The 16,194-nt window shown below is 40.2% G+C and overlaps 1 protein-coding gene across 1 annotated transcript; it reads left to right on the forward strand.

Moving 5' to 3' along the window:
* Positions 1-926: 926 nt before the first annotated feature.
* On the forward strand, positions 927-9,713 carry LOC139553582 (jun dimerization protein 2-like). The gene is made up of 4 exons (XM_071366073.1): positions 927-1,090; positions 7,328-7,545; positions 7,887-7,991; positions 8,092-9,713. Exons 1-4 carry the CDS (start codon positions 1,003-1,005, stop codon positions 8,275-8,277), a joined length of 597 nt encoding a protein of 198 aa, XP_071222174.1. The 5' UTR covers positions 927-1,002; the 3' UTR covers positions 8,278-9,713.
* Positions 9,714-16,194: the final 6,481 nt, after the last annotated feature.

Genomic DNA, 16,194 nt, shown 5'->3' on the forward strand with positions numbered 1-16,194 from the left:
ATCCCTGTTAGTAAGCATTTCTCATTTGCCAAGATATTCCATCCACCTGACAGGTGTGGCATATCAAGAAGCTGATTAAACAGCAAGATCATGACACAGATGCACCTTGTGCTGGGCACAATAAAATGGCACTCATAAATTAGCAGTTTTGTCAAACAACACAATGCCACCGATGTCTCACGTTTTGAGGGAGCATGCAGGAATGTCCACAAGAGCTGTTGCCAGATAATTGAATGTTCATTTCTCTACCATAAGCCGCCTCCAACATCGTTTGAGAGAATTTGGCAGTACGTCCAACCAGCCTCACAACCGCAGACCACATGTAACCACGCTAGCCCAGGACATCCACATCTGGCTTCTTCACCTGCTAGATTGTATGAGACTGAGGAGTATTTCTGTCTGTAATAAAGCCCTTTTGTGGGGAAAATCTAATTCTGATTGGTTGCCCTCACCCATGGCTGAGCCAGTCGTCAGTCATCTGAAATCCATAGATCAGGGCCTAAATAATTTATTTCAATTGACTGATTTCCTTCTATGAACTGTAACTCAGTAAAATCGTTGAAATTGTTGCAAGTTGCGTTTATATTTTTTTCACTATGGAAACAACTCGCATTGAATTTGATTTGGATGTTCCTCTTGTTAGTAGGTCCTCTTGTTAATTATTGTAGAAAAGTAGATAAAAGTCTCTCTCTCCTCTCTGTGTGTCCTTTTTCTGTGTGTGGAATAGAAAGTGAGAGTGTGAGTGAATTAAACAAGAATGGTGTTTATAAAAGGCAATATTGTCAGGTATTAAGAGCGAATCCCAATTGAGGTGTGTGGGCTGACAACATGGTCTATCCTGCTCTGCACTGGGTCAGTGGGGTGGTTTGTTTTCTGGTTTCTAGGGGAGGAGCGGATAGGATTTCCCCACTTCTTCCCCCCACTTTAACGTCTAGTTGGCATAACTGATAATTTCCGCATTCCCAAATCCTCCCAGATAGAGCTAACTATTTAAACGGGCCGATGCAACGATTTCCACTTTTTAAAATCTACTGTCGACCTTCAGCTGACCAGAAGAAAGGACAACTGTTGCACTCGGAATCAAAGTCAGGTAATAGACAGCTTCGTAGTCGAGAAACATTGATTACACTGGGGCTCCACGCTGGATGAGTTGCCAGTGTGAGCAGAGCAGCCCATTAACTTTTCAGTGGATCATTGTGCACAATCCTTGCATTTGTGCAATCCCGTTCTTTCGTTCTCTTTGGTTTGGGCAGCACTGTACTGTAAAAATGTATGGATATTATAAACGTTATTCGTGAGACATAACTTTTACACTCAATGCTTTTCTTTTGTTTAGGATGCACGCTTGCAAGGTTGCAGTCCTACACGTTTATTCAACCCAATAAACAAGTCGTTCTCTACAACTTTATTGGTCCTGAACGAATATGACTTATTAAGAACATCCTTCATAACATGTAGTATAACATTGATCTAGCACTTGTCTTAGATGTATTTGCTCGAGTGTCTTCGTTTCATCACTGCAAAAGTCAGTTACGTAACATGCATGCCTTACTGAAGAATAACTTCCGCTTTAAAAATGAGTCATGATGACTCAGAAGTGTATCATTATTAACCGAGGTTCGCTTTTCTTGTTTCTTTGTAACTACGGGCTTTCAAGAGTGTTACAATAACGTGATGGAATTTTGACAATGTATCAATGTAGTATTACAATGTTACTTACATTTGATTTCACACTGTAGGCCTGCCTATGTTACACTAAATATTTTTCCTACCTCGATTTATCACGTAGCCTAGTCCAAAACAATGGCTTCTAATAAACAGTTTCATTTAGCAACAATTCAGTGACTTTTAGGTTACTGAATGTACTTTTACCCAGATTTTAGCAGAGATGCAGAGAAGTATATTTAGTTTTATTAAAGAGTCATCAGTCAGGAGGATACAGTGCCTTCAGAAAGTATTCTTGCCCCTTGACTACAGCATACATTCTAAATGGATTAAATTAAATATATATTTTTAAAATGTTTGCACATTAATTGAAAATTCAATACAGAAATATCTAATTTACTTAAGTATTCACACACCTGAGTCAATACATGCTAGAATCACCTTTGGCAGTATTTTGGGGTAAGTCTCTAAGAGCTTTGCACACCTGGATTGTACAATATTTACATTACGTTTTGTATTCAGGACAAAAAGTACATTTCTTTGCCATTTTTTTTGCAGTTTTACTTTAGTGCAAACATGATGCAAGTTTTGGAATATTTTTATTCTGTACAAGCTTTCTTCTTTTCACTCTGTCATTTAGGTTAGTATTGTGGAGTAACTACAATGTTGTTGATCCATCCTCAGTTTTCTCCTATCACAGCCATTAAACTCTGTAACTGTTTTAAAATCACCATTGGCCTCATGGTGAAATCCGAGGTTCCCTTCCTCTCCAGCAACTCTATTAGGAAGGACGCCTGTATCTTTCTAGTTACTCAGTGTATTGATACACCATCCAAAGTGTAATTAATAACTTCACCATGCCCAAAGGTACACTACCGTTCAAAAGTTTGGGGTCACTTAGAAATGTCCTTGTTTTTGAAAGAAAGCAATTTTTTTTGTCCATTAAAATAACATCAAATTGATCAGAAATACAGTGTAGACATTGTTAATGTTGTAAATGACTATTGTAGCTGGAAACGGCAGATTTTTTTATGGAATATCTACATAGGCGTACAGAGGTCCATTATCAGCAACCATCACTCAAGTGTTCCAATGGTATGTTGTGTTAGCTAATCCAAGTTTATAATTTTAAAAGGCTGATTGATCATTAGAAAACCCTTTTGCAAGTATGTTAGCACAGCTGAAAACTGTTGTCTTGATTAAAGAAGCAATAAAACTGGCCTTTAGACTAGTTGAGTATCTGGAGCATCAGCATTTGTGGGTTCGATTACAGGCTCAAAATGGCCAGAAACAAATAACTTTCTTCTGAAACTCGTCAATCTATTCTTGTTCTGAGAAATGAAGGCTATTCCATGCGAGAAATTGCCAAGAAACTGAAGATCTGGTACAACGCTGCATACTACTCCCTTCACAGAACAGTGCAAACTGGCTCTAACCAGAATAGAAAGAGGAGTGGGAGGCCCCGGTGCACAACTGAGCAAGAGGACAAGTACATTGGAGTGTCTAGTTTGAGAAACAGATGCCTCACAAGTCCTCAACTGGCAGCTTCATTAAATAGTACCCACAAAACACCAGTCTCAACGTCATCAGTGAAGAGGCGACTCCGGAATGCTGGCCTTCTAGGCAGAGTTGCAAAGAAAAAGTAATATCTCAGACTGGCCAATAAAAAGAAAAGATTAAGATGGGCAAAAGAACAGACACTGGACAGAGGAAGATTGGAAAAAAGTGTTATGGACAGACAAATCTAAGTTGGGTGAGGTGTTTGGATCACAAAGAAGAACATTTGTGAGACACAGAAAAAAATGAAAAATGCTGGAGGAGTGCTTGACGCCATCTGTCAAGCACGGTGGAGGCAATGTGATGGTCTGGGGGGTGCTTTGGTGATGGTAAAGTGGGAGATTTGTACAGGGTAAAAGGGATCTTGAAGAAGGAAGGCTATCACTCCATTTTTGCAATGCCATGCCATACCCTGTGGACAGCGTGTAATTGGAGCCAATTTCCTCCTACAACAGGACAATGACCCAAAGCACTGCTCCAAACTATGCAATAACTATTTAGGGAAGAAGCAGTCAGCTGGTATTCTGTCTATAATGGAGTGGCCAGCACAGTCACCGGATCTCAACCCTATTGAGCTGTTGTGGGAGCAGCTTGACCGTATGGTACGTAAGAAGTGCCATCAAGCCAATCCAACCTGTAGGAAGTGCTTCAGGAAGCATGGGGTGAAATCTCTTCAGATTACCTCAACAAATTGACAACTAGAATGCCAAAGGACTGTAAGGCTGTAATTGCTGCAAATGGAGGATTCTTTGACAAAAGCAAAGTTTGAAGGACACAATTATTATTTCAATTAAAAATAATTATTTATAACCTTGTCAATGTCTTGACTATATTTCCTACTCATTTTGCAACTAATTTCATGTATGTTTTCATGGAAATCAAGGAAACGTCTAAGTGACCCCAAACTTTTGAACTGTAGTGTATATACAATGTCTGCTTTCCCCCCCATCTACCAATAGGTGCCCTTCTTTGCGAACCATTGGAAAACATCCCTAGTCTTAGTGGTAGAATTTGTGCTTGAAATTCACTGCTCAACTGAGGGACCTTACAGATAATTGTATGTGTGGGATACAGAGATGGGGTAGTCATTTAGAAATCATGTTAAACACTATTATTGCAAATTCTTTAGGCTTGCCATAACAAAAGGGTTGAATGCTTATTGACTCAAGACATTTCTGCTTTTCATTTTTTATTAATTTGTAAACATTTCTGAAAACATAATTACACTTTGACATTATGGGGTATTGTGCATACATATTATATTAAATTCAGCCTTCAACACAACAAAATGTAGAAAAAGTCAAGGGGTGTGAATACTTTCTGAAGGCACTGTATACTGTGCTCTGAAGATATTTGCATATTGTTCATTTTACATTTTTTACACCAAGTACATTCTTATGTTTTTGTTTTTTCAGATTCAGAGTGTTTAATAGTCACATGTACAGGGGTTGTAGATGTGATTGCAGGGTACAGTGAAAATCTAAGTCCCCAAGCTCCAACATGCAGGGCTAAGTGAAATAAAACCTTCAAGCAACACATTCACCTTAAATGTTACTGCTTTATTCAAAATTAAACAAGTGGATTATTTATCTTTATGGGGGGGTTACCCTACTAAAGCCACCACAAAGGTCTTTGTCACCATGTAGCTTCAAAACTAAAGTCATAACAGCACTGTTATCTTATAATACCAGAGGAGTCCCACATGCTACTTTCATATTTTTGTGCCTAGTACTTTTGTGTTGAGGAACTGTGGAACTGTAACTCATTTTACGCGGAGACAAAATTATGGATATTTGCTTGTGTTTATAGATTTTAAAAAGTGTTTCAGTCCAGTACAATCAAAATGTGCACCACACAGCAAACATGGAATCACGTTTTGCACATAAGGTAAAGCAGCGGTTTTGCTGAGACATACCAATATTTATTATGTTATGTAAACTGAGAGGACCAGATTTTCATCTGTAAAGCCAAATTGGGTTGTATCTGTGCAGTAGTAATGATTTAGGAGTGACTTTGTTGAACATATTTAGCTGCAAAAGGAGGCCAAATGGCAGCTGTTGGTAGATTTAACGCTGCACATTGGGGCAGTTAGGAGGTGGTTGAGGAAGGGGTCAGGTAGATAGGGATGGAGTATTGTGGAGTGAAACAGGCTACACACTTGCATGCAAACATGCAAAAACCTCAAATCACTTGTCTTGGTACCGTGCCCAGAATACGGTTATTGGCCTACTTTGCATGGGTCCCATTTGTTGGAACTCAACATTGTACAACTAGACAGCATAGATCCTGACTGTATAGACATTGAAGGAAACCTTCAGTATTTACATGTTCTGGGGGTAAGGTCAGAGATCAATGTCGGTGATCCTGTATCAATGTATCCTGGTGTGTAGTTGGTATCTGTGTTACACTCTTGCTAGCGTTCAAACAAAGGGAACACTGTTTCTGTTTTGTTTATTTTTCCTCATCATTCACTCTGCCTATCCTGCTGGGCCCATAAGTCATTTATTTTTTGAGATTTTGGAAGAATACTGTGCATTCAGCGCAAATGGGTAAACTATTATGATTCTTTATTAATATTGTATCCCAGTGGTGACCTGGTGGGGTTGTGAGTGAGTATTTATTTTCACACGTGCCTCTGAATCCAATTCCATCTATAATGTGGTGGGAAATGTGAATGAGTGTGGGCAAATGAAATCAGACAGCTGTCTTGTCTGTAGCGTTCTTTGGCTCGGAGAGTTGATGTAGCTAGCTGTTGTCCCTGGCTACCTCTCTCCAGGCACCTTCTCTTTGATTTTAGCTCTTGCTGATTTTCATGCCAACCTCTACATTGAATATTTGGCTGAGTGAGGCAAAAATGAGTAGAATCAAGAAAGGTGTTCTCAAACAGTTATAGATGTAAAAATGTACAATGCTTCTGTTTAAACAGACTTTTGAGACTCTGTTACGTGAGCTACAGTGTAATATACCGTATCTGTCATCCTACCAAATTAATTACTTGCTACTCACCTGGGAATAAAGGCAGATGTCTTTGCACAACGTATATTACTACAGTTATAAACAAAACAGATTTACAGGGAAGACTCAATGTAGTGTTGATGTAGATATTGTATAGTGTCAGTTTAGTCAGACAAAATAGTTGGAGAAGGGTTTGACGAAGAACCTTTATCAGGGGACCAGGGTTGGCTACATTGTCCTGAGCACCCGTAGCCACATTCCACTTCCCTGATATGGAGAAAATAAGTCATATGGAGGAAACATGGGCAACGGGTGTTTCTTGGCAAGGGCTGGCTGCAGCTCTCCTTGGGATAAAGGGGAATGTGTCTGAGTCTACCTTTGTGCAGGGCTATGTGCTTCTCTCTTGGCCTCCTCGGGAATGAAAAAGAAAAACATAGATCCTTGCCAAGACCTATGTAAATGGGAGTATACATACATTCCAGAAAAAAGAGATGAAATAATAAAATGTCCTAATGGGAGACAGCCTCGGCCTCCTGCTCTGTAACAGGCCAACAATTCATTAAAGAGGGCTGCCAGGGAGACCAGGTGCACCCTGGGAAATGCCTCCTTCAAGCCCTTTAGCAGACTTAAATGGAAGTAGAGCAATTAATGATCTGTCTTCTATACCAAAACCACAAGCAGGTTTGAGATGTGAATGCTTGGGGTAAAATGTATTCAGATCTTTAACTCTGGTATAGCTTTTGCCTGAAGCCAACGGAAGTTTCTTCTCCCTCTTTGACAATTCCTAGAATGTGAACACATTCTGACCATTATGTTGGTCCCAGAAACCGATGGGTTGGGCCAGAGCTGGTCTTCATGATGACGTTATCAACTTTGATACTCTGGTTAGATTTGTTAGAGACGATCCAATCGCTGATAATTTTATTTTGTACAACGCCCCTAATTTTCAAGTCACACAAACGACTTGTAGGATGGTAGTTTCAGACTGAATGTATGTAGCGATCAGTAGAGCAGCGGAATTAAATTCAGGTTGAGTCGTCAGGCAAGTATCCCTGTGAAATGGTGAATGGTGAATCATACATCTCAAACCATGTGTTGTTTATTTTCTTCTCAATGTATTTTCCTATCCATTTGTCCCTTTCCCTATAAGCTGTGGTCACAGCCGGGTCTAACATGATGCCGGGACCAATCCCAGATCCCCTGGTGACAGCGGGCTCCCTGCCCAGCCTGGGTCCCCTGGCAGGGATCCCCTCCACCACGCTGACTGACCAGCTCAAATACGCCGACCTCCGGGAACTGGGGTCCATGCTCTCTCCACTGCACTTCCTGGGCAAGCTAGGGAAGAGGCCCCTTAACATCAAAACAGAGGTGAGAATGAAAGTTGTTTTAGTTCTTGAAAATGTTGTGAGAAGTTCAAATTCAGACATCTTTCAGTTCATTTTACTGTTTAAGGCTCACTCTTTTGATGTTTTGACTTTTCTAACCATCACAGAAATTTGTAGAAAACATAGGCAATGTTATTTCCCAGAGCACAGAGGGACTTCAGTATCTACTTAATGTTGACTAAGGGCATCACCTAGTGGACAGAATTATCATTAAAACAAACAATCTGCTTTTAGATGGTTTCCCACACTTGAACCATAATTGCTGGGTCCATTTTTCACCTTAAGTTCTATTTTAAAGCATGTTTGCATTTCCCCTCAATGTAGAGAGATGAGGAAGAGGACAGGAGGAAACGAAGGAGAGAGAAAAACAAAGTTGCAGCAGCACGCTGTAGAAACAAAAAGAAGGAGAGGACAGACTATCTACAAAGGGTGAGAGGGAGGTTTTTCTTAAATGAAATGTATAGATCTCCAGTCTTCTAAGAATAAGTAATGATCTTATCATTCCTTCCTCATGCACCCTATGTCTCAGGAATCAGAGAGACTAGAAGTGATGAACTCTGACCTCAAAGCCCAGATCGAGGAGCTGAAGCATGAGCGGCAGCAGCTGATCATCATGTTGAATCACCACCGCCCAACGTGCATCGTAAGAACAGACAGCGTCAAGACCCCTGAAAGCGAAGCCAACCCCTTGCTGGAGCACCTGGAGGGGAAGTGATGTCACAGGGCTCAGAGCAGCAGTGTCACAGTTACAGTTTACAGTGAAGCTCCACTCCGGCCAGCTAGCAGCACTTCAATACCTCTGGGTTCTTGGCTTAGAGGAGAACCAGCTAAGCACTCCTGCCTGGATCCAGAGAGCCTTTAAACACAAAGGTGACCAAATGTGATTGGACTTTGTGCTGGCAGTTAAATGCATTGTTTAGATTTTTTGTTTTGTTATTGTTGTTGTCATTAAGGGCCCCATAGTCCCAGCCACTATCACTATAAATAAATGGAATTGAATAAATGGCTAAATGTAGCTTGGTGAGCAATACTCCACCATTCCAAGGCAACATGGCAGATCTCTCAGGCCCCTAGGCACAGTCAGAGCTGTATTTTTTGTTTATACATATGTGTACTGGTTAAGATGAACACGGATGTTTTTTTGAATATACATTTTTCTTTGTATTATGCCTTCGATGGCAGACCGGTTGAACCGTTTTCTTTTTTTTGGCGCAGGCGTCATATATGCACATAGCCTACAGTATATATTGACTGTTTACATTGTAGTTGGTCTGTTATTGTTACTTTCAAATATCGTTCTGATTTGTATACTCGCTGTACATTATATGTATTATTTGACATACTGAACAAAAATATAAATGCAACATGCAACAATTTCAAATATTTTACTGAGTTACAGCTCAGATGAGGAAATCAGTCAATTGAAATAAATTCTTTAGGTCCTAATCTATGGATTTCACATGAGTGGAAATACAGATATGCATCTGTTGGTCACAGATACCTTAAAAAAAAATGGGCCTCACAATGGGCCCCAGGATCTCGTCACGCTATTTCTGTGAATTCAAATTGCCATTGATAAAATCGTGTTCGTTGGCCGTAGCTTATGCCTGCCTGCCCATACCTTAACCCCACCGCCACCATAGGGCACTCTGTTCACAACGTTGACATCAGCAAACCGCTCGCCCACACAATGCCATACACGTGGTCTGTGGTTGTGAGGCCGGTTGGACGTACTGCCAAATTCTACTACATTGGAGGCGGCTTATGGTAGAGAAATTAACATTCAAGTCTGGCAACAACTTTGGTGGACAAATGCCAATTGCATGCTCCTTCAAAACTTGAGACATCGGTGGCATTGTGTTGTGTGACAAAACAGCACATTTTAGAGTGGACTTTTATTGTCCCCAACACAAGGGGCACCTGTGTAATGTTCATGCTGTTTAATCAGGGATGTAAACAACTTTGTGCACAACATTTTTTTTAGAAATAAGCTTTTTGTGCATATGGAACATTTCTGGAATATTTTATTTCAGCTCATGAAACATGGAACCAACATGTTACATGTTGAGTTTATATTTTTGTTCAGTGGTATAAGCTATCACAAGGTGATACATTTTGTATTTATATTACAAATAAATACAGTTTCTTTTCTCCTTGGCTTTTGTTATGATTTAGAACTGTGAACAGCATTTCAAATGGTAATGTCCTTATTCATCATACTATTTGATCTATGATATCAATAATGCCATTACAAAAATCCTAGTTGGAAGCGATATCATACCCTGACATCACAACATTACTATAAGCTAATTTAAATACAACTGAGGATTTGTCTATGAAGTCATTTAAATCAGCTGCTTGATTTGATCACTTGACTCTTTTTCATTAATTTATTAACAGGGTACATTTTGTGTAATAACACTCATCTGGTGGCGGATATTCATCCAGGTGCACGTGTCTTGGCATTCAATGGTCCACCTGGCCTGTATGTGTGGTGCGCCACAGCAATACTACCTCTTGAACTATTCCAATCCAAAACTTGCATTTCACATAACAACATATTGGACTAGTTATTCAAGGTACTCCTATATTTCTATCCTATTTTAGACCTTGCTAGTACTCTTTTTCAGTTTTGCCCACAAATTTTCTATAGGATTAAGGTCAGGGCTCTGTGATGGCCTCTCCAATACCTTGACTTTGTTGTTCTTTAGCCATTTTGCCACAACTTTGGACGTATACTTAGGGTCATTGTTCATTTGCAAGACCCATTTGTGGCCAAGCTTTAACTTCCTGACTGATGTCTTGAGATGTTGCTTCAATATATCCACATAATTTTCCTCCCTCATGATGCCATCTATTTTGGGAAGTGCACCAGTCTCTTCTGCAGCAAAGCACCCCACAACATGATGCTGCCACCAAAGTGCTTAACGGTTGGGATGGTGTTCTTCAGCTTGCAAGCATCCCCCCTTTTTCCTCCAAACATAACGACGGTCATTATGGCCAAACAGTTCTATTTTTGTTTCATCAGACCAGAGGACATTTCTCCAAAAAGTATGATCTTTGGCCCCATGTGCAGTTGCAAATCGTAGTCTGGCTTTTTTATGGCGGTTTTGGAGCAGTGGCTTCTTCCTTGCTGAGCGGCCTTTCTGGTTATGTCAATATAGGACTCGTTTTACTGTGGATATAGATACTTTTGTATCTGTTTCCTCCAGCATCTTCACAAGGTCCTTTGCTGTTGTTCTGGGATTTATTTGCACTTTTCGCACCACAGTACGTTCATCTCTAGGAGACAGAACGCGTCTCCTTCCTGAGCGGTATGATGGCTGCGTGGTCCCATGGTGTTTATACTTGCATACTATTGTTTGTACAGATGAATGTGGTACCTTCAGGCGTTTGGAAATTGCTCCCAAGGATGAACCAGACTTGTGGAGGTCTACAATTGTTTTTCTGAGGTCTTGGCTGATTTCTTATGTTTTTCCCATGATGTCAAGCAAAGAGGCACTGAGTTTGAAGGTAGGCCTTAAAATATATTCACAGGTACACCTCCAATTGACTCAAATGATGTCAATTAGCCCATCAGAAGCTTCTAAAGCCATTACATAATTTTCTGGAATTTTCCAAGCTGTTTAAAATCACAGTCAACTTAGTGTATGTAAACTTCTGACCCACTGGAATTGTGACACAGTGAATTATAAGTGAAAAATCTGTCTGTTAACAATTGTTGGAAAAATTACTTGTGTCATGCACAAAGTAGATGTCCTAACCGACTTACGAAAACTATAGTTTGTTAACAAGAAATTGGTGGAGTGGTTAAAAAACGAGTTTTAGTGACTCCAACATAAGTGTATGTAAACTTCTGACTTCAACTGTATATGTCTATCATAAAAGAAAATACTAGAATTTACAAAAAAGTTAAGATTAGGCCAGCACATGCAGCACTCATAATTCTGAGGGACCCATTTACAAAGGGATTAACAGTCCAAAAGAAAAAAGGAATGTCATTGCCCACTAACCAACAGTGAAAAATGGCATCATACCAAATGTGACATTTAATTAATACACAAACATTGTGCCAGAGTCGTGAATTATACCGTGTCTTTCGGGGGTCTTTATTTTCGTGCATTTTTTAATGGGCCTAATTGTAAAAACGTGATAACGTTAAAAAAGGTTTTATTACCTTTTAATTTGGCATGAACACAATCAGTGATTATGTTTTCATCTTATTGTCAAACAAATCAATTAAAAAAGTAGGCTACCTGTGCATGTTTGTCCGCTCTAAAAGAATTCCAGCATCCAAATATTGCACTGTGCACTCTCGCCATTTGATGAATGGAAAGAGACATTTACAAAACACCAAGTTGCCTGAATTAATTGATGCGTCTTGCTGACAAAATTATTATTTTGTAGAAAGAGAATGTTGTACACCTGAAAAGGGGCTGAAATACGAGACTGTCCCGGGATAACAAATGTAGCCATATGGAAAAAATTGTTCGGTGATTTGAAAAGTCATAGTCAATCGGTCAATACTATAATAAAACTATTAGCAAAGGTGTTCATCTTTAATTTACAATCTGTAGAAACTATGAGAATAGAAAGGAGTTATAAAACATTACAGCACAGTAGAAAAATATATGACAGCTAGAAACTGAATGGTCTTCAGAGATAGATTGGAGGGGTTGAGGGTAGCTGAAGGCTTGGACTTAAAACAAACCCAAGACGTTCGTTGACGGAAGAATCAGACCAAGGTGCAGCGTGGTAAGCGTACATCATTTTATTTGATGAACACGAAACAAAACAATAAATTACAACCGAACGTGACGCTACATGCAGTGCAGAACGCAACTACACACAAACAAGATCCCACAAACTAAAGGTGGCAAAAGGCTGCCTAAATATGATCCCCAATCAGAGACAACATAGACAGCTGCCTCTGATTGGGAACCATACCCGGCCAACAAAGAAATAGAAAAACTAGAATGCTCACCCAAATCACACCCTGACCTAACCAAATAGAGAAATTAAAAGGCTCTCTAAGGTCAGTGCGTGACAAGATAACTAATGTAAAATATGCTGTCCTTGAAATGTATGCAATATGTATAAATAAACTGGAAGTAGAAGCCAAAGTATTGTTGTCCATTAGTTTACTCCAATTAGGGGAGGGGTGGTAGGGTTAGAGGAGAATAATGTATATATATATTTAATTTGTTTACTCCAATTAGGGGAGGGGTGGCATTCGGGAAATATTCAGACCCCTTGACTTTTTCCACATTTTGTTACTTTACAGCCTTATTCTAAAATTGATTAAATATTTTTTTCTCTCATCAATCTACACACAATACACCATAATGACAAAAAAAAACATGTTTAGATTTTTTTGCAAATTTATTAAAAATAAAAAACGGAAATTACATTTACATAAGTATTCAGACCCTTTACTCAGTACTTTGTTGAAGTAACGTTGGCAGTGATTACAACCTTGAGTCTTCCTGGGTATGACCCTACAAGTTTGGCACACCTGTATTTGTGGAGTTTCTCCCATTCTTCTCTGCAGATCCTCTCAAGCTCTGTCAGGTTGGATGGGGAGCGTCACTACACAACTATTTTCTCTCCAGACATGTTCGATCGTGTTCAATTTCGGGCTCTGGCTGGGCCACTCAAAGACATTCAAAGACTTGTCCCGAAGCCACTCCTGAGTTGTCTTGGCTGTGTGCTTAGGGTTGTTGTCCTGTTGGAAGGTGAACCTTCGCCCCAGTCTGAGGTCCTGAGCAGGTTATCATCAAGAATCTCTCTGTACTTTGCTCCGTTCATCTTTTCCTCAATCCTGACTAGTCTCCCAGTCTCTGCCGCTGAAAAACATCCCCGCAGCATGATGCTGCACCATAGGGATGGTGCCAGGTTTCCTCCAGATGTGATGCTTGGCACTCAGGCCAAAGAGTTCAATCTTTGTTTCATCAGACTAGAGAATCTTGTTTCTCATGGTCAGTCTTTAAGTGCCTTTTTGGCAAACTCCAAGTGGGCTGTCATGTGCCTTTTACTGAGGAGTGGCTTCCGTCTGGCCACTCTACCATAAAGGCCTGATTGGTGTCCTTCTGGAAGGTTCTCCCATCTCTACAGAGGAACTCTGGAGCTTCGTCAGAGTGACAATCGAGTTCTTGATCACCTCCCTGACCAAGGCCCTTCTCCCTCGATTGCTCAGTTTGGCAGGGTGGCCAGCAAGAGCATTGGTGGTTCTAAACTTCTTTCATTTCATTTAAGAATGGAGGAGGCCACTGTGTTCTTAGGGACCTTCAATGCTGCAGACATTTTTTGGTACCCTTCCCCAGATCTGTGCCTCGACACAATCCTGTCTCGGAGCTCTATGGACAATTCCTTCGACCTCATGGCTTGGTTTTTGCTCTGACGTGCACTGTCAACGGTGGGACCTTATATAGACAGGTGTCCCTTTCCAAATAATGTCCTACAATTGAATTTACCACAGGTAGACTCCAATTAAGTTTTAGAAACATCTCAAGGATGGTCAATGGAAACAGAATGCACCTGAGCTCAATTTCGAGTCTCATAGCAAAGGGTCTGAATACTTATGTAAATAAGGTATTTCTGTTTTTAACAAATTTGCAAACATTTCCAAAAACCTGTTTTCCCTTTGTCATTATGGGGTATTGTGTGAGGAGGAAAAACAATTAATTCCAGTTCAGAATAACGCTGTAATGTGGAAAAAGTCAAGTGGTCTGAATACTTTCCGAATGCACTGTATATTTACAAAAACAATATATGGAGGATTGGAAATTATGCAGATAATTACACTGATAGAAACCACAATATATCTGCAATATTAAATCTACCCCCCCCCCCAAAAAAATTATAAAATAATGTGACGTTGGCGCAGGATAATAGTGGTTTTCATTTCCCAAATTACAGCATCCTGTATAAAGGCACCGGGAGGAAGACCAAACAAACACATATTTATTTATTTTATTTATATAACCTTTATTTAACCAGGTAGGCTATTTGAGAACAAGTTCTCATTTACAACTGTGACCTGGCCAAGATAATGCAAAGCAGTGTGACACAAACAACACAGAGTTACACATGGAATAAACAAGCATACAGTCAATAACACTATAGAAAAAAAAGAAAGTCTATATACTGTACAGTGTGTGCTAATGGCATGAGGAGGTAAGGCAGTAAATAGGCCATAGTAGCGGAGTAACTACAATTTAGCAAACTAACACTGGAGTGATAGATGAGCAGATGATGATGTGCAAGTAGAAATACTGGTGTGCAAAAGAGCAGAAAAGTAAATAAAAACAATATGGGGATGAGGTAGGTATATTGGGTGGTGTAACGGGTTTCGTCCTCGTCTGAAGAGGAGTATGAAATGTCGGACCAATGTGCAGCGTGGTAAGTGTACATTTTAATTATTATAAAACTGAACACTAAACAATACAAAATAACAAAGTGCAAAATACTGAAAAACCCGAAACAGTCCCGTATGGTGCCAAACACTAACACAGGAAACAACCACCCACAAAACACAAAGGAAAACAGGCTACCTAAATATGGCTCCCAATCAGAGACAACGACTGACACCTGCCTCTGATTGAGAACCATACTAGGCCAAACACATAAAAAAGACAACCTAGACATACAACATAGAATGCCCACCCACATCACACCCTGACCAAACAAAACATAGAAACATACAAAGCAAACTATGGTCAGGGCGTGACAGGTGGGCTATTTACAGATGGGCTATGTACAGCTGCAGCGATCAGTTAGCTGCTCAGATAGCTGATGTTTAAAGTTAGTGAGGGAAATATAAGTCTCCAGCTTCAGCGATTTTTGCAATTCGTTCCAGTCATTGGCAGCAGAGAACTGTAAGGAAAGGCGGCCAAAGGAAGTGTTGGCTTTGGGGATGACCAGTGAGATATACCTGCTGGAGCGTGTGCTACGGGTGGGTGTTGTTATGTTGACCAGTGGGCTGAGATAAGGCGGAGCTTTACCTAGCATAGACTTATAGATGACCTGGAGCCAGTGGGTCTGGCGACGAATATGTAGCGAGGGCCAGCCGACTAGAGCCTACAGGACGTAGTGGTGGGTGGTATAAGGGGCTTTGGTGATAAAACGGATGGCACTGTGATAGACTGCATCCAGTTTGCTGAGTAGAGTATTGGAAGCTATTTTTTAAATGACATCGCCTAAGTCGAGGATCGGTAGGATAGTCAGTTTTACGATGGTATGTTTGGCGGCGTGAGTGAAGGAGGCTTTGTTGCGAAATAGGAAGCAGATTCTAGATTTAATTTTTGATTGGATATGTTTAAAATTAGTCTGGAAGGGTACTACACAAAACACAGGGTAGAAACCCAAACAAAAGAGCGGAGTACCTCAAATTAATATACACAATCGCACAATGATTATCACACGGGACGAGACCTGTAATCATCTGCACAATATACGTGGCACGAAAGCCAAAACATAGCACAGGTACTCACACGTCCAACGGACATTGGAACAATAATCGACTGGACAATAGTAAACAAAGGGCACACTTATACAATTACTAATCAGTGGGAATAGGGACCAGGTGTGCGTAATGACAGTTCCGGAGGGATCTGAGACAAATAATAAAAAA

This window comes from Salvelinus alpinus, chromosome 25 (genome assembly GCF_045679555.1).
Source record: "Salvelinus alpinus chromosome 25, SLU_Salpinus.1, whole genome shotgun sequence".
Taxonomy (NCBI): domain Eukaryota; kingdom Metazoa; phylum Chordata; class Actinopteri; order Salmoniformes; family Salmonidae; genus Salvelinus; species Salvelinus alpinus.

Bases quoted from the DNA above. Each gene is read 5' to 3' on its own strand.
- LOC139553582 (XM_071366073.1), top strand. From the start codon at position 1,003: ATGCAACGATTTCCACTTTTTAAAATCTACTGTCGACCTTCAGCTGAC. The intron at 7,546-7,886 runs GTGAGAATGAAA...CCCTCAATGTAG, and splicing joins CCCTTAACATCAAAACAGAG to AGAGATGAGGAAGAGGACAG. The intron at 7,992-8,091 runs GTGAGAGGGAGG...CCTATGTCTCAG, and splicing joins GGACAGACTATCTACAAAGG to GAATCAGAGAGACTAGAAGT.